Source organism: Diospyros lotus, chromosome 13, assembly GCF_014633365.1.
Source record: "Diospyros lotus cultivar Yz01 chromosome 13, ASM1463336v1, whole genome shotgun sequence".
In the NCBI taxonomy this organism is placed as follows: domain Eukaryota; kingdom Viridiplantae; phylum Streptophyta; class Magnoliopsida; order Ericales; family Ebenaceae; genus Diospyros; species Diospyros lotus.
The window spans coordinates 31,533,907-31,558,089 of NC_068350.1; the positions used below are offsets into that span (position 1 = coordinate 31,533,907).

At 36.6% G+C, this 24,183-nt stretch overlaps 1 protein-coding gene across 2 annotated transcripts in view; it reads right to left on the reverse strand.

Annotated features, from left to right (window-relative positions):
* Nucleotides 1-8,353: 8,353 nt before the first annotated feature.
* LOC127788696 (KH domain-containing protein At2g38610-like) overlaps nucleotides 8,354-24,183 on the reverse strand; it is a 39,751-nt gene continuing 23,921 nt past the window's right edge. The window contains exons 4-8 of one of the 2 annotated variants that reach the window (XM_052317272.1): nucleotides 11,154-11,270; nucleotides 10,926-11,042; nucleotides 10,576-10,719; nucleotides 9,202-9,253; nucleotides 8,869-9,017 (exon numbers count right to left, since the gene is read on the reverse strand). In XM_052317272.1, coding sequence (XP_052173232.1) covers nucleotides 9,206-9,253; nucleotides 10,576-10,719; nucleotides 10,926-11,042; nucleotides 11,154-11,270 — 426 coding nt within the window. In that variant the 3' untranslated portion in view covers nucleotides 8,869-9,017; nucleotides 9,202-9,205. Of the gene's footprint in view, nucleotides 9,018-9,201; nucleotides 9,254-10,575; nucleotides 10,720-10,925; nucleotides 11,043-11,153; nucleotides 11,271-24,183 lie in introns of both variants that reach the window. The other variant, XM_052317271.1, reaches the window with a different exon arrangement.

Sequence of the window (24,183 nt, forward strand, 5' to 3'; positions counted from 1 at the left end):
TTGTTAGTCAAATTTATTTATCAAATGCATGCTTTAATCCTCAAACAAACCCAACACCAAGATACCGGATGACTTTTCAAATAGAAAAAACATAAACTATAACCTAAAGTTCTAGGTTTTAATGCTTTGATACCACTTGTGTAACACCCCATTCCTAGCTTAGGGTACTATAGAGAGCACCAACTCTCTTATTCGAAGAGGACACCAAATTAGGAGTTGTCAACAAGGGATAATCGAGTTATGAGCCATTAAATTGTTCTCCCACTCACTAAGCTAAAGGAAAAATTAGCTAGAAATGTGAAACTTTTCAGGTAAACATTCTTTTCACATGCATTTTATAAGTGAAGGTGAGCAATTTTATATTACTTGTTGAAATTTCATAATTTCATATACAACCTAAGCATACAATAGTACATCTATTATACAAACAATATCGATTGACTAACATATCACAAACCATTCCAAATCTAAGGCAAACATTAAAAACATCAAACATAAATCGAGCCCTCAACTCATTACAAGCATACATCATTTAAATAAACATACACCACTACCTAGCTTTAGGCTAGGAATTACATTTCAAAGAAAACCAATAATACCCATATGATGTTGTCACACGTCTTCAAACTATGTTCGAACTAACCACACTTGTCCTTCAATTCAATCCTTATCTATCCTTCAACCTCTACATAGTTGCTCAATCATTATCATGTCTTTGTCGAACCTGTAATGGCTTTTAAAATAAAGGAGAAAAAATGTGACTACATTTCCTTAGTAAGGCATACCACAAATGCATGGATGTAAAGGATATACAACATGAACATCCTTATAAAACTCGATGTGAAAACTCTATTTTCCTAATTACCAACCTTAAGGTTATCTTGGCCATGCACGTTTACTTAGAGTGACCATTACAAGAGTTAATCTTATCGCAACCCTGAATATTATAGACTTTGAAAATAAAGCAAGATCACTACGGGGCAAGCAACGTAGTTCAAAAATTTTGAACCTTATCCCGATCCCGATAATTAGATCAACGTCGAAATCAAACAATCATATACATAATAAAATAAATCTAACCTTTTAGATTTTCTAGTCGTTTGCGGATTCAAACCGTCCAAGCGTCCGGCCTCTATCTTGTGATACGCGGCACGCGTTCGTTGGTGAAGAGAGCGGAATGGGAGTGCTAGCTCCTTCTCCTAACAAGGCTTGTGAATGGACGGGAAAAAGAATGAATTTTCAACTCTTGAAAACCATAAAATCAAAACTTAATTTGGGCATCTCATAAAAGGCTATTTATAAAGGAGCAATCTCATAGGGTTTCTCAAACCCTAATGGACTTGGATTGGGGTAGCCCATTAATCCTATTTCAACTAAAACCTTATGTGGGTTAATCCTGATCCAACTAGAAATTAAATTGGCTCAAATCCATTTATAAAATATTTGGCCCAAATCTAATTCAAGCTCAAATATTTAATATTTAATATTTAATATTTGGCCCAAATCTAATTTAACCCAAATATAATATTTATTATTTAATATTTGACCCAAATCTAATTTAGCCCAAATATTTAATTTAATTTAATATTTGACCCAAATACTTTATTTAGCCCAAGTATTAAATTAAGTCATTAAGCCCAAATTATTAAATTAGAAACTTCTTTCCAATTTAATCAATTGTCATTTTAGGAAACTCTTTCCTTTATGATGACCTCTCGTCATATCAACGTCATTATGTCTATTTATTCTTTTCCCGTGAGAACCTACGACGGCACAATTTCTTGCCGAAGTGTCCCACTTAACCATATGTCCACTCTCCTGGTTTAAGCCAGAGATCGTGCCTATTGCGTATGACTTATTAGGCTTCCAAATATATTGGCAATGTGTCGGTACGAACACATAAGACAAGATTGGCCTTTAGCAAGGCATCATGCCTACCCAATTATTCAGAAAGATTCATAATCTGCAGATAACCTTTCACGAGCACGGTTACCATGTAATTCGATCATCTCATCAATGTATCTTATGTGATCTCAAGTATGGTAATGTGTTGCTTGATTATGATCACATGAGTTTTTTTTCGGTCATTCGGATATCTTCACTTAATAAAAAGTGAATCAATAACTCCTTATTGATCTCTTTCACCATAGCCATGAATTTAAAGTGAATATCCACCGAATGCGCCTTAGATACATCATCCTCTATCAAGGGATAAATGAGTCTCATCTTAGTTATGCACCCATCTCCATAAGCCTCACGATATGCCCAACGATCGCCCACATGCAGCCTTTATCTAGACCCATCGAAACGATGTCAAAACATATCGGTCTTCTTATGAGATGACCGTGACAACCTCAGGTTCGAGAATTAGTTACACCCATCTCATATGAGAATACCATCAATATATAACCAAAATGGATTCTCATGGCGAGTCATGTCCAGTAACACATTCTCCAATATTGGTCACCTATGTACTTGTCTAGGTATCCCCATGCCTATGGGTGTGAGACCCTCCTTGCTATCACATAGCAAAAACATAGCACATACAAGTCTTACCGCAATTGTCAATCTCCATTCTTGACATTGCTACGACTTGGGACATTTAATGATGTCAAGAAACTGTGATGCATCATCTCACATCTTTATAGATTAATCACAATATACATTATATAGACTTCTATCTAGTTTCATCCGATTATTACATTAATAACAAAAAACTAATAGAACGACTTCTTGTAGAATTAAATAACTATTTATTCAATATGAAATATGATTACAAATGTCAGTGTACAATTTGTCCAATCTGATTGGGTCTAGAGCACCTACACTAACAGACTTAACCTCACGACATCTCACCAATCTTGCTTAGCTTACCCAACCTTGGAGTAAGTACTTGTGAACTCATTTTACTCCTAAATTGGAGTAAGAATACGTGCCCCTTGGACATTTTTGAAATAATCATGGGCATTAATGCTTGGAAACTTTATGCAATAAAAGCTAACTTATAGTGAAAAATGCAATTTCATATGCACATACAATGTACCGTCCTACCTAATACCCACCTTGGATAGTCCTTACCTTTTTTTCTTCTTTTTTTTTGTCATTTTTTGTCTGTAGGTTTCGTACGGATTTGTCATCCCCGTGAAATTAAACACCATGTCATTGACTATTATGGGGATTTACTTATACTTAGCCCTTAAATTCTTAGGAATTACACCTTTATCCTTAAACTTTTAGAAATCACATTTCACCACTTAAACTATTTAAACCCATACTTTCACAAAATTACACCAAGACCCTTAATATTTCCAAAACCTCACAAAGACCACAAAACCTTCACAAATACTACAACTAGACCCCCAAATTCTTTTTATTTTATTTCCAACCCCTAAGATTTTGTTTTATAGCAGTCTAGCCCAGGATTTTACAAAAATTACACATGAACCCCTTAGTTGAGTGTTACCATTTATTAGACTTCTAATTTCTTTCCATTTTCTTGCTATAATCTTCACATGCAAGATTCTCAATAAGCTAGGTTCCTTGGTTAAATTATAGCTATTAATAAGGAGATACTGAGTAAAACTAAAAATTAAGCTCACATGAACCTAGCTAATTCTATCGCTGGATTACACCTCACTCACTGTCGGCTGCTCTTCTCCAAATCTCCAATTATAATTCAATCATAGACACATGGAAATCATCCATAAAGGTTTGAGAAGTACTTAGAAGAGGAAAATAGGATTGGATCACCAGAATTTAACAAGAAAACTAGCCGGAACAGCCTGTTATCCACTGTTGCTTCTTTTTTCTAGCTTTTTCGGCAGCTATGTCATTCTCCGGCGAGCTACTCCAGCCACATTTCCTCCTCCTGACATCTGTTATCTCTCTTCTCTTTCATTCTTCTTCTTTCTCCCCTTCTTCTTTTGTTACTTTTGCTTCCTTCCAGCGAAACAAACATTGAGTGTGTATATACATATTTTACTAAATTGTACATTTAACCCCCACTTTCTCCATTATTCCCTTAAAATCCACTTTTATTTAAGTCATCTCACATGTACCCCAAATGAATTTTCTCCGTTTGACATAAACATTTTTCTTGTCTAAAATATTATAAATTGCCCTTATAATGAATCTCGACATTTATTAATTTTCCCTCTTGGACCTAAACTTTTAATCTTTTAAGTTTCTCAAGTTCTTAGGATTTCTTAAAATATTCTCAAATCCGACTTTCGAGATCCATTTATACTTGTTTTAAGAATCTCTATAGCTACTCAATTTTCTTATTTCAAGTAACTACAAACATTTGGGTTCATCCTTTGTTTTACTCAAACTCACTTTAAGGTTGGTTCTTAACCAAAAAACATACCCTTACTCTAGGTTAATCCTTTATGATGGTTTGGTTTTCTAGGTCAATATTTAAGTTATCCAAGCAATGTCTCGACTATGGGATCAAATCCTATCACTAAATGCTCCTCGAGTTTCTTATCTTCATTTCATACTTACATGTCACTTTCAAGGTTCGAAGTCATCCTTATTATTGATCCAGTACTTTCTCAACTCCTCAAGTCATTATTCCTTAAATTGACTCTTTTTGACTCTCGATAATCCTCTTTAATCCTCAAATTCTCCTTTAAATATGTCTTAAAGCTCAATTCAAAATAAGCATGTAATACGGGGCATTATATCTTTTCAATGGTGTATGACTCATGTGAAAAGACATAAATTTGATCGATTAAATACCTAAAAATATAAAAATATGTCATAGTAGGAATGAAACTATGAACATTAGACTTTATATAATTATTTTAAATGGTTAACATGATGTCATTTGAAATTTATATTTTTATATAAGGTTAGCTTATGAGTGTTTTATGTGTTATAAATTTTTTATAAATTGACATAAAGGTTTAGATATTTTAATAATTTGATCTTAGTAGGTGTCAAGTGGCGACCACATCAAAAAAAGATTCGAGAAGTCTCTTAAGAGCTAAAGCTAGGCTAAAGATGACTTTAAGAAAGAAAAGTATGAAATGATAATGAGATTCTATCTAAACACCTTTAGATGCATTAAAAACTTTTATTATCACCCTTAAGCACAATTTTAGAATAAATAATGGTATTTTGAAGATAGATTAAGGATAAGGCTCTTTAGTGATCATCGTGTAATCTTGATTTACCAAATAAAAATGAGTTAAAGTATTAACTAAATGAGACAAGGGAAAAGAAAATTAATGAAATAAAATAATGAATTAATTATTCTTTTTTTTAAATACCTAATTTTTTTGTTTAATAACATGTCTAAAAGAGTGAGAATAACAATGTCATCATCTTTGTTATAAAAGGAAGTCATCTCTCTCTCTCTCTCTCTATAGTTCACCTTTTCTCTATCAAGCTTCTTATAATTAAGCTAGTTGTTGCCCACAAAGATGGGGTTTCCTCGTGGCCAATGGGTTTTGAAATCCCATCGATGATAACGATTCCTTCCCTAATGGAAACTAAAGAAAGTGATGATAATAATTCCTTCCCTAATGGAAACTAAAGAAAGTGGAGGAAAGAGAGAGAGAACATTGATTCCATTGATAAAATTGCATAGTAAAGATACTCTTGTTTTCTCAAATATCAAGAGTAACACATGTATTTATCCTAAACATAAGGGATATTAAGCACATTCATTCCATTGATAAAATCTTTTACCTAAATCTATTAAAAGTACAAAAATAAATTGATATTCTTATCAAAGTTACGTGTCATTAAACGATATTATTATATATATATTTAAATTTTAATACTTGTGATGTTTTATATGATAATAAAATTTTGTTAAATTTAAAAGGAAACTTTTATAAAGTGATTATAAGGCTAACTTTGTTGTAAATATGATACGAAATGTTGCGCATAAATATATTAGGCTTAATGCATTTTTTCATCTTTAAACTAATCAAAAAAATGACTTTAAAGATCTCTACTAAAAAGTACTCACTATTCATCCTTGGATCAAATTAATTTATACACTTTTCATCCCTAACTTAACCGTCGTTAAAAATGGTGTTAAATTTGTCTCGTCAACACTGTCATGTCACGTCACTCTTATTATCCTTGTTAGCATTACCACGTCACCACATATACACATACATATATATATACACACATAGCCATGGCCGTCACCACAACTAGGCTCCCCAATCGCAACCATAGGGAGGCTGGGTTTCCCGACCCAATCGTGGTTGGGTCTAGGAACCCAGCAATTGAGCGACTAAGGGTCAGGGAACCCAAGGTTCCCCATCGGGGGACATGACTAGGCTCCCAGACCATGGCTACCGGCTGTTGGGGGTCGGGGAACCCCCGAACCTTGGTCCCCAACCCCCAACCTTTCTTTAACCACAAATTTTGACCAAAAGTTCAATGAGGTAGTACTTGAGTGAAGTGGGCAAGAACCTAATAGAAGTCACCCTGAGCCTGCAACTCCTTGGCCCTCTCCAGCATCTCAACAGCTTGAGCTACCCTCCGAGAGACAACAGCGCTGCTCTCCCTCTCCGCCGGGTTCGACCTAGACCTACACTAGGTCGAACCCAACGACCACAACAAAAGAATTATTGAAGTGAATGGTGAGGAAAACAAGGATAGAAAAGAACAAGAATTGTCGCGAGAAGAACCCAGCCTCCCCATGGCCTATAGTTAATATAGTGTTGCTCCAATGCATTTGCAGATTCATAATTCCTTGCTTCCATGTACACACATTTGATAAATATGCATCTAAAGAATCACATATAAAGTGATAAACTTCCAGTGATGATCCAACTACTTAACTATGGCCTTTTTTTAATTTTGAATGCAATTTATAACAGGAGTTGAAGAAAAGAATAGAGCAAGTTAAACAAAAGACTAGCAAGAGGGGAGAGCTCACGTCAAAGACTAAATTCAGCATAGTGATGATCCAACATGGCGGAAGAACCCAGCCTCCCCATGTCGTCGTCAGTCGAGCCCAGCTGTGACGACGGCTATGGTTGGGTGTGTTGTGTATATATATAATGTATATATATGTGTATGTATGTGTGACATGACAATACTAACAAAGACAATAGAAGTAACGTGGCGTGACGTAACAGTGTTGACGATGCAAATTTAACGTCTTTTTTAATGACTGTTAAATTAGAAACGAAAAGTGTACAAATTAATTTAATCCAGAAATAAATAGTGAACACTTTTTAGTAGAGGTCCTTAAAGTCATTTTTTTTATTAATTCACAAACGAAAAGATGCATTAAGCCGATATATTAACATGTGCAAAAAATGAACATAATAGAGATGATGATATTAATATAGATGTGTAGTCATATAAAAAAAATAAAGTTAAGATCCAAGCTATCATCGTTAAAAATAAAATGTGATACATAATTAAAATAAATTGGTTGTTAAAAAATATAATAAAAACTCTTGTAAGAAGAACCGACAAAATAGAACACATTGTTAACAAAATGAAAAGAGACTAGAAAAACATGAATGCTGATATGTGGCTCGAGTTGGACAACATTTAGGATTTAGGGCAACATTTATGTTGCCTAACTCGAGCTAGCAAGGAAGGGGTGAGTGTGGGGTGGCTCGAGTTAGACAACATTTAGGATTTAGGGCAACATTTATGTTGCCTGACTCGGGCTAGCAAGGAAGGGGTGAGTGTGGGGAGGCAGGGACATGAACAACATAACAACTCTTAAGGAAAACTTAGTCGAAAGCTTTTACGTACGACAATAACTAGTGAGCTACAATGCATGTAGCCAACTCCATTTCATGGAATTAAGGTATGTTAGTGTTTCGCATATCATCTAACTAAATGGTATGCTAAACAATAAGTCGAGAGAGACAAATGAAGAAAACAAAGAGAGAGAGAGAAACGAGGAAAGAGAAAGTTGATATATCTGGGATTATCCAACCCCAGATATATTTCTATTCCAAACACAGTAATACCTCTTTATGAAGTATAACCACGACTTAAAAACCATACCAAATAGTGAAGGAAATGACTTGGAGATGCGATTTCAAAACTGTTTATATTTAATTTTTTTAAAAAAATATCCATTTACTCATTTCTGTTTCGTATCGGAAACATTTCTTGTTTTCGTGCAGCCTAGATACCAAACGTCTCAATAACGAGCTTTCATGGTATTATTCCCTTTTGTCAATTCACAACAAACTTTCTACATTTCATCCACTCGACACAAAATGCAGCCAATCTTTGGTACATTCAAACAGGCACAATCAAAATTGAGTCGAGAATCACTAAAAAGGGTTCTTTGTTGTCAAATTTGAATTGAATAAATAGGATAATGTAAACGAGTCAGATATCATGCAACAGAGAATACCTACAAAATTCAATCCATTTGCCTAAGGAAAGGTCTCATATCATGCTACTGAACCTTATGGTACACACTAGACTCCACAATAGACAAAACTTACTAACACAAGAATAAATTCAATGGATCAAGTATACAACAACTGGCACCACCAACCCTAAATTCAACACCCCACTGTTATAGAACATAAATTTTTTTTTTTCCCCTTTTTTCACTTGTTTACTCTTTTGAATTTTTTTTCGAAAATGAAAGCAAAATAAGAAAGATTAAAAACAAAACAACCAGAACTCGCGACTTACAGACTGTTAGGGGGGGCTTTTTCAGTTTGGTAGCTATGCAGAATTGGTCTATATTTGAGGCTATACTCACCCATGATGACTCTACAAGAAGCAATAGATACAAAGTCTCAACCCTCCTGTTTTGTGCATTTGATTCCACCAGTACTGAAAGTGAGACATTACCCCCAGCCCCAGGATTGTTTCTCTGAAATTGGAATTTAGCATGACAATGTCAGATACGAGGCTCACCGTCCTGTTTTTGCACGTTTCATTCCACTGGTATTGAAAGGCGACACACTACCACTCGGCCCAGGACTTTCTTCTCTCAAATTGGAATTTAGCAAGGCTAGCTCCCGCAACTGCTGCCTCTTGATATAATCCTGTGACTCGTCCTGCACATACAACACATGGTAAAATAAGGACACCCAAGTTTAAGGCACATGAACCAGTTGATGCCTAATCTATCAAAACTTCTGGCCTCCCCCCCCCCCCCCCCCAATTTACTCAACCATAGCAGTCAAAGGAGCAAGGCAAAAAAGGTGCGTGGAGCTGAGGCATGAGACACAAGGAGCTCACTTATTCAAGATGTGTATGAAAATACTTGTACACCATTATTTTCCATATATACCTATAAACAAATAAATGCAAACATATAAGGTCATAAAGAGCAAATAATCAAGACTAGCTAATAATATTTCAACTACTAATTATAATGTTATAAAAATATATAACAATTAGCTTCGTAAAAAACAAGAAATAACAAGATTAGATGGGAAAAATAAAACTTTTGAAACAAAAAAACAACAAAAGTTACAGAAAACAAAGAAATAAAAAAAGAAATAGGTAGTCAATAAAAGCAGTTACACAGATGCACTCAAGCAGAAAACAAAGAAATTAAAAAAAAAAAAAACAAAAGTTCACAGAAAGCCACAACACAAGCAGCCAATGAAAGCACCAAAGAACAGTAAAAAAACAACAGGAATTACAAAATAGGTAGTCGAAGGTTGTTCACCTGCCTCCAACAAGGCTTCCAGTGAAATAGGTGGCCGTGAGGTGAGGATCACATGCCCACCAGTGCATGAAAGTTCAGTCAGCCATCCGGTGACCACACCAGCCTCACCTCTTGGCAATCAACGTGTATGAGCATATCACCGAGAAACTAAGTCTATGATGACAAATCAAGCAAAAGAGTTTGGACAAAAAGAGAAAATACACCTAGTGAGTTCCCAGTTCTTCATCACCATGATATAAGGTACATGAGGTGTGTACATGCCTCATAGCACACACTACCTTTTGGATGGCACTTGCCCTTGGTATTGAAGAGGCACACAGGGGTGCACCTTTGACAACTGTGTACTCAACTGGCAGCTTAGAGTGAGATATCTAATGGTTTGAAGAGAATGACCTCAAAATGTAACTAGAAAATACACATTCCATATTCATAAAGAGAACATAGGCATAAGATCTAGGAAAAGGATGTGGCTCAGTTGAAATTATAGTACTTGGAACTATTCTGATCTTTAAAATAACAAAAACAAAAAAAGGGCCCAACTAAGCTCAATGACTAGAGGATATGCAACTACTTCCCAAACACAATGTATCTAACAAGACAAGAAACCAGGAAAATGATATTAGGGCCAGTTTCAAGGTCAGCATAGTCTAAACACAATTAGAGTAATTTCCAAAATCCTCATGGCAATTCTTAAGCAGAGCAATGAACTTTATATGGACTTGCACACATGCAACATGGTTAAATCTCACAGGTATAGAAATGAGATCTTCTACCAAATGGGTGTTTTAATGACATCTTATCTTCCTTTAGTCAATGAGAAGCTATGGAGCAGGTGTGCAACATTATAGTACAGAAGGTGGATGGCATTACATGGAAGCGAAAAAATACATGGAATCTTTATAAAGAATCTAGAGGAAGATTAAGTTTGAGATAGATACCACGGGTTTGAGCAGTTCTTCAATAATCTCTTGTGCCTGTCTTAGCCGCATCTCAACAATATTGGCAGGCAAATCAGCCTCAATCAAGATATGAAGTGGCTCATTCAGGTGTTCATAGCCTGGTCTTCCTCGTAGCTTATCTTCCTTGATATTTTAAACCAAACACCATTAAGCTCACAAAATGTAATTTACATCAATCAAAATAATCTGGAAAGAAGTTCAAATTCATTCATTTTAATATTTGGTTCTCTCTTCCAGTAGGCTCTCTCTAGCTGAGCCATACAAGAAATGTTCAGCAATAGAGGCCAGACCCAAAAAAAAAAAATAGTAATAAGTAAAACCAATATTACCTTGTCTGGGTCCTTTATTGATCCTTTTCCCCTAATGTACACACGGCATCCAGTAGTTAGTTCCAATCTTTTCAGTGAATTGCCTCTGGGCCCCAGAAGCCGTCCAACAAAATTGAACTGCCACCCATAGATAAGCCAATGAATTAAATACCATCTTCCAATAATGGGAGCCTTCTATTTTTTTAAATTGAAAACAAGATTCTTAGTTATTTAACATTAGAAGCTTACATTCGGAAAAGTATCCACTGGAATTTCCAACCGCAAAATCCTCTTCACTGTATATGAACTAGGACTTGCAGGTGCCCCCTGCCAATCCATTGTCATCCCTGGTGGTCTGCTTAGTCTCTGCAATGGAATCAAGATGTTTAGTACCTACTATTTCTTTTCTTTTCTGTTTCCTTTTACAACAAGGAGAAGATGAGGACTTCAGACACAGGAGAAAATGATGTTCGCTCTTGGTAAGAGATGAATATATCATGAAGGAACAAATATCGCAATAAACAGGTGAACAGAAGCTGGACTCAAAACTTCTACTTCATAACTTTCAACAATAATACTGAAAAGTCATGCATGAAGCCACACATAAGACTAGCAATGAGTAGCTCTTGTAATGGGGCATCTTGTACCTTTATGCATGGTCAAAATTTTGTATGATAAATGATTTATGAGTAAAACACCTCATTTCATATAAAACTCAGTTCAAATAAAATTTCCACATTGTACTTGAAGCATTACACATCATCTCTCCAGGATCAAAGTTATTATACTAAGTATTGTTCAATGGATTTTACTCTCCAGCTTACCAATCATTTAGTTTGCTTGCCTATAAAGTCTAAAGAGTTGCAATGGAAGAAAGATCAAACAAGCATCATCTCACAAACTGCCTCCACCACTGAGGAACATCAAAAGGAGTTCAGACCAGCACAAAGAGATCAAAATACATAAAAAACTTATGCAAGCTCCCAAAAATAAGATGTTATGCAATACAGGTTCATTCTTTTTCAAAAGATAAAAATGATAGAACCACAAACTAGGCACGACAATGGGGAGGGGAGGGGACCCCTTCCCCTGTCCCCATAATGCATCCCCACTCTCATCCCCGTATCCTTAGTATATTTTGTTTAACCGCCCAACCCTATACCCGTAAGGTAATGGGTACCCGATGGGCACTCATCTACCCGGTATAAAAAATCAGAAGAAAATTAACCATAAACGAAGGAATATGACATCATGCAAGACAGTCAGTTATCAATCAGAAACATAGAGAAACAACTAAATGAAGGCAACTGAAATTTTTATGCTCTACTTATAACTTCTTAATTAGGTCAATAAGCCAAAACAAAAACTGAAAATCAACATACACTATAAGTAATAAGTATTCGCAAGCCTGGAATCCTCTTGTTATAGAAATGAGTTTGACAAACTCAAGCTCAGCTCATTAATCAAGTAAAAGAACATGAAAGCACCCATTGTCAAACCTTGCTGGGGAGTTTTACGAAGAGATCAGTTCAGTTGCGTCTCTACTTGTTGAAAGACTTAACTTCCATATCATATCAAGACTTCTGGCGGTCCAGTAAACTAAACATTTGGAGGTTTTGTAAAATGAAAGTGTAAGATTGGATTTGAGGGTATTGTTTGTCTTCCCAGTTCTAAATTATAATATACAAATTTATAAGTTATAAATAAGTAAAATTATATTAATTACTAGTACAGGATAGGGGATGGGTATGGGCCCCATCCCTGGTACGCATTTCAAATACCTCACCCGAACCTCCCCTGGTGAATATTTGTTTTATACACAAATCCTCCCCAAGTAGGGAAAGTTTGGCAGGTACCCACAAGGTAGGGTACCCATGGCCATGCCTACCACAAACTGTAACTAAAGCTATGGAAGAGAAACAGACAACTTGTTTCAAGTGAAAGGACTCCTCAACGTATGTACCAAGATTGATTCTCTTGCCTACAACTTCTCCCTTATCTTCTACCATTCATGATGAGTGATTGATGTTAAATTTGCTCCAATAATTCTTCTTCAATATTGGAGAATAGTAGGCCATTAACATAATAGAATGATAACAAAATTTGAGCATGGAATACATAACTCTACCCAGTTAAAAAATTGTTATAGTTCTTTCACTTCTATAAAAGTCAACTGAACCTACTGGCGAAAAGGGAATCTCCTCAATGCTCATCGCTCCCTGCTTTGCCATGGTGGGGGAGGGTTGGTCTTGTAAACAAGCTTATACTTCGTAAAGAGGTTGTTTCCACAATTCAAACCCATGACCTTCCCTCACCCACCAACTAAACCTAGCAGAGTGCAGTAGAAATTATCTGAAAACAATGATATGCTATCATGGTGCCAACCAAATACTAACAAAAAAGCAGTAAATCCAGAAAAGAGTGACAGTAAAGCAGAAGCCAAAACTCTGTTTTATGCTATTGGATTTTATAAAGCGATATATTCTTTGCATGCTGTTTGCACCAGTGTTATCTAATAACACATTAATACTCACAATTTACAAATTTGTATGCATGATCAAAACATGGTGTACTTTCATCCCAAAATGGTGAATTCTAGAAATCTAAAATGATTCAAAAGTTTATCCACAATCATTCTCTTAAATTTCTTGGAAGAAAAAAAATTAAATGTGATGCACTGAAATCTAGGTATGAAGAAAATAAAATTTTATTAGCCAACACAAAATTTTCTTATTAGAATCACATTTAATTTTCTTATAAAATTTTAGGGTAAATTACACTGACTTCCCTTTAGGTTAGATAAAATTCAGGAGCCCTTCTCTCTATTTTAAGAAAATAATAGCGACCTCCCCTGCCATTAAAAGAATAGAGGAAAAAATGACCATTTTACCCATTTTCTCCCCTCTGAAACAGAATAACAAAAAAAAAAAGTAAAAAAAAAAATTGGCAGTCGTGGTCTGCAACACCAACCACCACCATCAACTGGTTCAGCCATCACTGAACCTACATGGGGTTCAGCGATGGCTGAACCTATAGGAGGTAGAGTGCGCACACAAAAACAATGCTGTCGAAGGAGTAAGAAAAGGGTGGGGGGGAGAGGAAAAGAAAAATGTTCCCACATGGAACCAGATTTGGGACAACTTGAATGTCAAAAAATCATTATTGAAAATGTGAATTCCTTGATTAATTCTGCCTTGTGGGAGTAATATATATATATACAGAACTTCCTCTACTGATTAGGAAGTTTCTAAATGCTAGCAAGATTCTAATCCTAGAATAAGGAAAGGATACAAATCTGTAAGATACATCAACTATGGAAAAAACGATAATAAAAGATATACAACAGGACTAGGAAATAAATCAAGAAATCATAGATTGATTTAGGAATCAATCATTGGCACCAGATTTAGAACATATCTGTTAACACTCCTCGTCAAACTTGAGAGTGGATATCATCCATTCCAAGCTTGCTGATAGTTATTTGGCATACGGTTGCAGGTAGTCCTTTGGTTAGAATATTTGTTAGCTGATCACAAGAAGGTATATACGGAGTACAAATTAAGCCGCTATCCAACTTTTCCTTGATGAAGTGTCTGTCTACTTCAACATGTTTAATTTTGTCATGTTGAACTGGATTGTGAGCAATACTTATAGCTTATCTATTGTCACAATAGTCTCATAGGACCTGTCACTTCAATTTTCAGATCATCTAGAAGAATTTTCAACCAAAGTAGTTCACAAACACCTAAAGCCATTGATCTAAACTCCGTCTCTGCACTAGACCGAGCTACAACATGTTGTTTTTTGCTCCTCCAGGTCACAAGGTTACCTCCTAGGAAAGTACAATAACCCAAAGTAGATCTCCAATCCAGTATTGAGCCAACATAATCTGCATCTGTATAAGCCTCAATACTCATACCCTGACCTCTTTTAAACATAATTCCCTTTCCCGGTGTTCCTTTCAAATAATGTAATATTCTGTAAACAGCTCTTGGATGGGTCTCTTTAGGCTCATGCATGAACTGGCTTACTAGTCTTACTGCATAGGCAATATCTGGTCGAGTATGGGCTAAATAAATCAACTTGCCTTCCAACCGTTGGTAGGACCCCTTGTCAAACTGCCTTCTCTAGGAACTCACCCAACTTGTGATTAGGCTCGATTGGAGTTGCAACTGCCTTGCAACCTAACAACCCTATCTCCTTTAGAAGATCCACAATATATTTTTGTTGGGAAATGAAGATACCTACTTTAGAATGGGCAACTTCTATACCTAAGAAGTATTTTAACCGCCCCAACTCTTCGATGTCAAATTCATGAATCAAATAGTCTAAGTTTTATCATCCCTTCCTTATCATTTCCCATGACTACAATGTCATCAACATAAACAATTAGCACCGTCACTCCCCCTTGTGGCCGAGTGATGGATAAAAAGAATATGGTCCCCTTGACTTGGTTTATATCCAAGATTTAACATAACTTGTGCAAACTGGCCAAGCCAAGCTCTAAGGGACTGTTTAAGGCCATACAAAGATTTGTTTAACTTGCATACCATATTCCTCCAAGTGTTTGGGCTATACCCTGATGGTAAATCCACGTACACCTCTTCTTCTAAATCCCCATGCAAAAAAGCACTTTTAACATCAAATTGGTGAAGTGACCAGCCTAAATTTGCAACTAGGGACAGAAGCACTCGTACAATATTGAGCTTAGCAACCGGAGTAAATGTATCTAGATAATCCACCCCATATACCTGAGTATAGCCCTTGGCCACAAGGCGTGCTTTGTATCGATCAAAAGACCCATCTGATTTGTACTTTAAGGTGCAAACCCACGTACATCCAACCGGGTGTTTACCCTTAGGCAATGGAACTAAGTCCCAAGTATTGTTCTTTTCTAGGGATGTCATCTCGACGTCCATAGCATTTCTCCAATTCTCATCCTTCAAAGCTTCCAAAAAATGTTTAGGAATGGGAATGTTGTGAAGGCTGGTTAAAAAGGCTCTATGTGGAAAAGATATCTTGGAATAGGATAAGAACAAGTGTAAAGGGTGTTTGGTACATGCTCTTGTGCCTTTCCTAAGGGCAATGGGCCAATCAAGGTCATTTGGAGGTTCACAAATAGAATCCATAGGCTTAGGAATATAAGAGTTACCTGATGTGGGGTTAGAAGGGCTAGCAATGTCATCATTTGTAATAGATTGAAGACTAACAGCAGGTACAGGAGATGGATTAGATGTAGGAACCTGCATTGGGCAAGGAGCTAATGGTTGTTGTCTTGAGTAGACCTGCAATGGTTGTACTCACTTCGAATTTATTTTTCATGAGAAAAAGCCAAACAACTTGAGCACAATCATCCACAAACACAATAAACCACTATGCCCTAGAAATATTGGGGATGGTTGCAGGGTCCCAAATATCACTATGGATTAGAGAAAATGGAAGGAAAGTCCTCTTATTTGATGAAGGATAAGGTACCCTTTTATGTTTGGCTAATTCACAAACAGAACATTGGAAATCTTTAATATCAAGATCCCTAAATAAAGCTGGAAACATGACTCGAATAGTAAAAAAAGAAGGATGACCAAATCGAGAGTGATATAACAAAATCTTATCTTTATTGGACAAAACTAAACATGACATAGGGTGAACCTCCTCCTTTGTCTCCTTCCCATTTGGTCCATCTAGATAGTATAGACCAGCCTTTGCCCTAGCAAGCCCAATCATCCTCCTTGGCTCCTGTCCTTGAATTTTACAGATATTAGAAGAAAAATTAACACTACAATTGCTGTCCAGAATTAACTTTTAGATAGAAATCAAGTTAGCGAACAGTTTTGGAACATGGAGAACATCTTTAAGAATAAGATGTTCATTGAAAATGATATGTCCTTGACCGACAACAGTGGTCAAGGATCCATCTGCCATGGCTATCTTTTTTGAGCTTGGACATGGGTTGTAGGTGATGAACAGATTGGAAAAAGGGGTCATGTGATCAGTTGCCCCGGAGTCTAGGATCCATTTATTAGGTTGAGTAATTCTAGAAGCATATAAGGAGAGAGATTGAGATGAAACACCTAAAAGTGCAAGGGAACAAGTACCTTTTTCAGTCCTTTTGTCAAGAGATTCCGACAAACCTCTTAACCTTTCAATTTCATCCTTATTAAGTTCATCTTTCGGTTCTGGTTTCTTTTGCTCACTTTCCTAAGAACTGCTGGCCATTTAGGCTTGACCATGTCCTTGGCCCCTCGATTGTCCTCCCTTGGTAGCTGGTTTTCCATGCAATCTCCAACACTTGTCTATGGTGTGCCTTGGTTTTCTGCAAAAGGTACACCATGGAGTATTTTTGTCTACCACCTTTTTGTCATCTCTAGGCCCTTTACTAGGAGTCTTTAGAGAGATTAGGGCAGAATTTTCAAGTTGAGGAGTGTAACATTACTACTCTCCTTCCTTCTTCAGCACGAATTAGAGAAATTACCTCATTAAGGGAAGGTAAATCATCTTTTCCTAGTATTTAAACTCTTACCCAGTCAAATTCCATGTTGAGGCCAGCCAAAAAATCATATATTCTCTCCTTTTCTACAAATCTTCTTTGTAAAGTAGTATCTTCGCTGCATTTCATCTTGAGACTTTGATAATGATCTAACTCCTGCCATAAGGTTTGCAGGATGTTAGCATACTCAGTAATGGATTTCCCCCCTTGCTTGGTTGCTGTCACCTTGGTCCTTATTTCGTATATCTGGGCAGCATCCTTAACCTTTGAATAAGTGAGGTTAACAGCTTCCCAAATATCCTTGGTTGTGGGTTTTGGGTAGAAACATCACAGTATCACTTATTTCGGGTACCATGGAGTTCCACAACCATGACATAACCAAGGAGTATTCTTCATCCCAAGCTGAGAACATAGGATCTCCCTCCTTTGAACCGATTCCCAGCAAATGGCTAAGTTTCCCTTTCCCCTTGAGAAACGTGCGGATGAGTTGGGACCATTTTAGGTAATTTTTTCCATTCATCCTATAGGTTGCTTGGAGATTTTGCAATTCTCCTCCTAATCCTATACTTCCAGAACCAACAAATAGAGTATCTGTTGTGCTACTAGTAGTAGTTAGTTCTGGAGTTGCTGTCGAATTAGGAGTGGTTGACATATCGGAAAGAAAGGTTATGAATGAAGCAACAGCTTTCCGGAGATAGCGAGAAGGAAAAACTCAGCTACGAAGAGAACAAAAGGTAGCTGGAGATGGCAAAAGGAAAGAACACGTAGATGAAGACAAAAAAATGGAAGGAACACACAAAAAACTAAAGCATTAGGTCGATGGCTCTGATACCATGTCAAAAAGTCGTTATTGAAAATGTGAATTCCTTGATTAATTTAATTCTCCCTTGTGGGAGTAATATATATATATATATATATATACACAGAACTTCCTCTACTGATTAGGAAGTTTCTAAATGCTAGCAAGATTTTAATCCTAGAATAAGGAAAGAATACAAATCTATAAGATACAACTACTATGGAAAGAATGACAATAAAATATATACAACAGGAATAAGAAATAAATCAAGAAATCATTGATTGATAATCAATCAATAGCACCAGATTTGGAACATATCTGTTGACACTGAATGATCAGGAGTTGATACTTGCAGTGGTCGATCTATCAAATGGGTGTTTGACCTCATTTCCATACCACTTTTTTGGCAGCACCAACAACAATGAGGGCGCATGCTCTTGGATTGGTATCTGTTAGGCTTCCCATTGAGTTCTCAAACTGAGTTCTATCTGATGATGAGAGATTAGAATAGAGGATGGCTATTAGAAATAGGAAACAGCCACAGCCGCTGCCTAAACCAACTGTTGTGTTGATTTGGGTTCGCCAAATTCAGTTTCAAGGCACCCAAAAATCTTAAATTCTCTCTATTCCTCTGTATTTAGTTTTCATTTTACACGTATATAATCATAGATATTGTCTCGAATTGAGCTTTAGTTTTTGCAATTTACGGTACAAGTAGTGCAAATCCATTGTCTCAACAAAGACCCATAATTTATCAAAGTCAAACTATTCAAAACCCCTCTAGGAACAACACTAGCAGTGTTATCAACCCATTGATAACACTATCAATGGGTCTATCAAGCCTAGAGGCTTGCAAAGGAACACTGATTTGGGTGCCTAGGAATGCCCACATCTGGGTTCTAATTTGGAAGGAAGAAGAGGCGGGCAGGCGAGGGGAACATACCACCATTGTCATTAACAGAGAAGGAAAGAGAAGATAGATTGGGAAGGAGATTGAAATGGAATGGCGTGTTCGGAAATTAGAAAATTTTAACTATCATTTAATAGCAAGGATACTGACTAATATAATTTTCAAACCTTAGAGGAGGTCCTTGTAATTTCTCAAAATAGAAAGGAGATTGCCATGACCCCAAGGGCACCAGTTGTAATTGTTTCTTGTTTGTGTTTTCCCTTAGAGGTAGTATTTGTTAACTAAGATATAGACCGAAAAAAGTGAGATATGTAAAACATCTCGGACAAAAGTGTTTTCACTTGTGTTTCTTAGATTTATCTGAAAAGAAGTCATATAATTTCTTATCTTGGACTTTCTAGATAAATTTATCTCTCCCCCCTCCCCCCTTTAAATAAGTTATCTTGATACAATCTTATCTTATTCATTTTAACAAATGCTACCTTAGTGTGCAGTGTGTACTTGAATTGTTAGTTGGTTAGTTTGTTAGTTGGGTAATAACTGCATGGATGTAAACAGCCTATAAATAGGCAGTTAAATAAAGAATAGGCAGTTATTGATTGAATGAAGCCATCCTGTTTCTCTCTCCATTCTTATCTTTCTCTCTATTTCATCTAAACCCTTCCCCTCTCTTCTCAATTTCTCCCTCTTTGTGTTCTGTTTCTCCCTCCATTCTATTCTTTCTTCAATTTCCTCCAAAACCCAATTCTAAACCCTAGTAAAACCTAGGATTGTAACATTTGGTATCAGAGCCAGCCAATCCTTGGATGTGATTTTGGCAATTTGGGCGAAAATATTAAGCAATGAAATTAAGGTTTGATCCGACACAAAGCAAGCGATGTCAGAAGTGACCAAGCTGTAAGAAGCAAACGCAGGAAGATCAACGAAGCCGATGATCTTCGGCAATCTTAAGGCGCCATTCCAAGCAAAGGAAACGGAGCCAGGTGGATTCTGGCACTACATGTGACCAAGGCGAGAAGAAAGGTGCAATCGAAAGCAAAGCCATCGATTCTTGGTTGTGATTCCGACACTTTTATTAGCAAATCCAACGAAGTTGAGCCAGGTGGATTCCGACGATTTAGGCAAACTTTTTGGAATTCGCAACAGATCCACTAGATTCTCAGATCTAATCGATTCTCAAGGCTACTGAATTATGTATTAGGTGAATTCTAATGGTTGATTCTCGACTACTGATTTCCGATGCTTCTCAGTTGTACGGTTCAAGAAGCGATCTTGATTGAAGTGGGCGCAAGTTCAAGAAGCGAACTTGATTGAAGTTCAGAGCGAGGATTCTCGACTACACAACTTGAAAGCAAGGGCGACAGTTAGTGGACGACAGCAACTCAAAGCAAGGAAGGCAATCAAGACCAGGTTTCCAATTCGATCAAAGAATGGTTGAAGGGACCCAAATGAAGCAATTGGAATCAAGGATGGAGGCATTGGAATTTGGCATGTCCCAGTCCCAAGAAGCTATGATCCAAAGCTAGGAGGATATTGTGGCCATCAAGGAAAGAGTGCAAGAACTAGAGAAGAACAAGGAGACAATGAACAATATGGTCAGAAGATCAATAGTGTGTTTAACATGCTAACCGTACTACCCCAATTTTGTCTACAACCTAACTTTTCCCCAAGAACAAGTTCTTACTGAATCTTGACCTAAGATGGCATTCTTTTGAGACCTGATGAAAGGTTGGAAGTAGAGGATGAGCTATCTTTGGAGCAAGGCAATCAGGTAAAAGGAACTCCTTCCCAAACTATTGTACATCCGCTTATGCTCTGACTGGAAATTTCAGTGTTTTTAGGTGTGAAACCACAGGAGTGGATCCGTCGTTGTGAAAGATTTTTTCAATTCTATCGTATTAATAAGAAGCAGAAGGTTACCTTGGTAGCAGCCTATTTCAACGATATGGCTGACTCATGGTATCAAGGTTGGACACAAGCCAAGGGTGGTGAGTCTAGTTGGGCTGAATTCTCAAGGGAATTATATGACCGGTTTGGAGAAAAGAGTATGGTAGATATAGTGGAATAATTTAACAAGCTAAGGCAAGAGGGTTCAGTGATAGAATACCAAATGCAGTTTGAGGAACTGAGAGCATTGTTGTGGACCTCTCAACTAAGCCTAACTAAACCATACTTTGTGTCCAATTTCATTAGTGGACTAAAAGATGAGTTGAGACTGATGGTCAAGATGATGATGCCTAAAACGATGAAACAGGCGGCAGAGAAAGCAAAGTTACCAAAGCTTACTCTAGAAGCAATCTTCAAAAAACATAGAATGTCGTCGAGTAATAATCATCCGACCAGTTAGTAGTTGGAAGGAAATCCCGAGGTTAACTCTAACCATTACACAATCAAAAATTCTATGCCAGAGCAAAGGAGGCAGATAAGATCGTGCTATAAATGTGGGGACAACTTTCGTCCAGGCCACCAATGTAGAAGACTGCTACTGATGGAAGGACTTGTTGTGTCATTTGTATTAGATTAGATTAGATGTAAACAATATCTTTGTATTGATGCATGTATTTTTCTGTTGAAAAGATAGAATTAATCTAACTTCTAGAAGGTATGTTTCTAGAAAGGGCAGCTGACCAATTTACTTAGTGTTATGTCATTTGTATTAGATTAGATTAAATGTATTCATGTAATTTATGTATTGCTGCATAATCTTTTTTGTTTTAGCGTTAGAATAAATTGCTCTTCTAGAAGGTTTGTTTCTAGAAGGGGGCAGTTGTCTCTTGGGTTAGTTAAATCAGTTAGGCAGTTGGTCAGATATTTAGTTTTGTTTCTTTCTTGTACTCCGCACCCCTATATCCTATAAATAGGGGCCGTGGGATAGGAGTTTCAAGAGAGGGTTTAGTGTGCCTATAGTTGTGAAGTATAGCTTCAGGTTTTCTGTCTTGATTTCGAGATTAAGTGCGAGAGTTAGGGAGTGGTTGGTTTGTAGCTTGTATTCCCTAGTATCCCCATAGCTTTCAGTGTATATGGGCAGGAGGGGACTCTGATCTTACTGTATTTGTCCCAGAGGATTTTCAAGATAGTGGATTATTGTGACGCCTAGCAGTCTGAATGTAGGTTTTGGATTTCAAGACCGAACCAGGATAACTCTTGTGTGTTTTTCATGTGTGTATGTTGTGTTGTTGTTTCTCTCCTATATGTGTTGTCATTATCGTTGTGATCTTGAGAGATAGAAAGCTAGTTGAGTTAAGAGAATAGAATAGAGAGTAGTGCAATTACTCTAACAGTTAGTTTCGGTCAGTTGGGCAGATAGTTAAGTCTTGTAACTCACGCCCCTATATCTTATAAATAGGGATCGTGGGATAGGGCTAGAGATTAGCTTAGTGCGCCTATTTCCAGGAAGGTCAAGTTTGTTGTTTTACTTTTGTATACTTAATTTTGATAATGAAAAATAATATTTTATTTAATCTCTAAGTCATGAATCAAGGTTGTGGTTTTCAACATAAATCAATTTCAATATCAAGTATTACTTTGTGAGAATGAAAATCAAATGAATTTCAAGTATCGAGATTTCAAAGTCATATTTTTCTAAGTCTGGAAGGTTAGCACCTTATAAGGAGACATATATGAAAATGTTTTCGTTCTAGAAAACTAACTCTCGATAATTCAATAGCTAACATTCATTAGTGATAAAATGATTTTTAACAAATTTTTCAAGAAATAGAAAGTGTATATCTTGGAGTGGTAAAATTGCAAAATCCTAAGTTTGTACTAAAACTCAAATTCTACTTTCTTATTCTTATGGATTTTGATTTTTTTAGATATTTTTATTGAATCCAAATGGGGGGTACTTTCTTATTTACATTTATGTATTAAAGTAAATGGAAGGTAAAATATAAATTAAACAAAATGAGGACATTTACTTGAAATGTAAATATGTTGTAATGTTTTCAAGCTTCATTCTGTTGACTATCTTCTTCATCTGTCGGCTGTGTTAGAGTAGTTTAAATATCATGTTCTTTCTCTCAGCTATATGTATGTTGTTCTTTGTATTTTCAGTTAGCTTGTTTTCAGTTAACGACTGTTTTGTTTGTTTCTTGTTATGAGTGGTTGAACTGTCAATCTAAAGGCAGCTCATCTTCAAAATCAATTGAGGCTTGATTATTTTTCTATCAGCTGGAAATCTTTCTTTCATTCTCTCTAGTTTTATTTCTACCCTAGCTATTTCTTTACATGGTATCAGAGCCACGATTCGAAATCGATGCCCTCAAATCAAACTCTCGATTCTTCCTTGTCTCCCTCTCCTCGTTCTTCCTCTTCATTATCGACTGGATCTCAGTCGGATTTCTCGTCTGTCGCTAAGGCGTTGAATTTCATTCCAATTAAACTCAATTCCAGCAATTATATTTTTTGGAAGGCACAAGTTCTTGCTACGGTGCATGCCTTCGATCTGGTGTCGTTTCTCAATAAAACGACACCACCTATGAAGTTTCTGGCTGCTTCCGATGGTGAAGAAACGAAAGTCAATCCAGCATATTTGAGCTGGATTCGATCTGACTAACTTCTATTGGGATGGCTATTCTCAACAATCAATCAAGAGGTCCTTGCTCGGGTGATTCATAGTGAGTCATCGGCTGAGGTATGGAGTATTCTAGAAAACTTGTACTCTCGTCAAACTATAGCCAAATCCTTTCAATTAAAACAGCAGTTAAGGTCTATGAAAAAGGACTCTCTATCTATAAATGATTTCATTCTCAAGATTAAAACAGTCGGACACACTTTGACAGCAATAGGTGAACCACTGAATGATAAAGAATTGTTGCTTGCAATTCTTGATGGCCTAGATCAGGAGTATGAGACAGTTGTTCGTCTTATTACATATCAAATGGATGAGATCGATTTGGAAAAGGTACAATACTTGTTATTGATGCATGAACAAAGACTTTCAGTCAAAAACCCCACTGTCAATTTTGATTCAGTCTCTACTATGCATGTAAATGTGGCTTCAATGCCTTCTGCTCAGAATTATAATTTTGGTAGCACTCGAGGAGGATCGTCTCAGCGAGGAAATGGATATGGTAATAGAGGA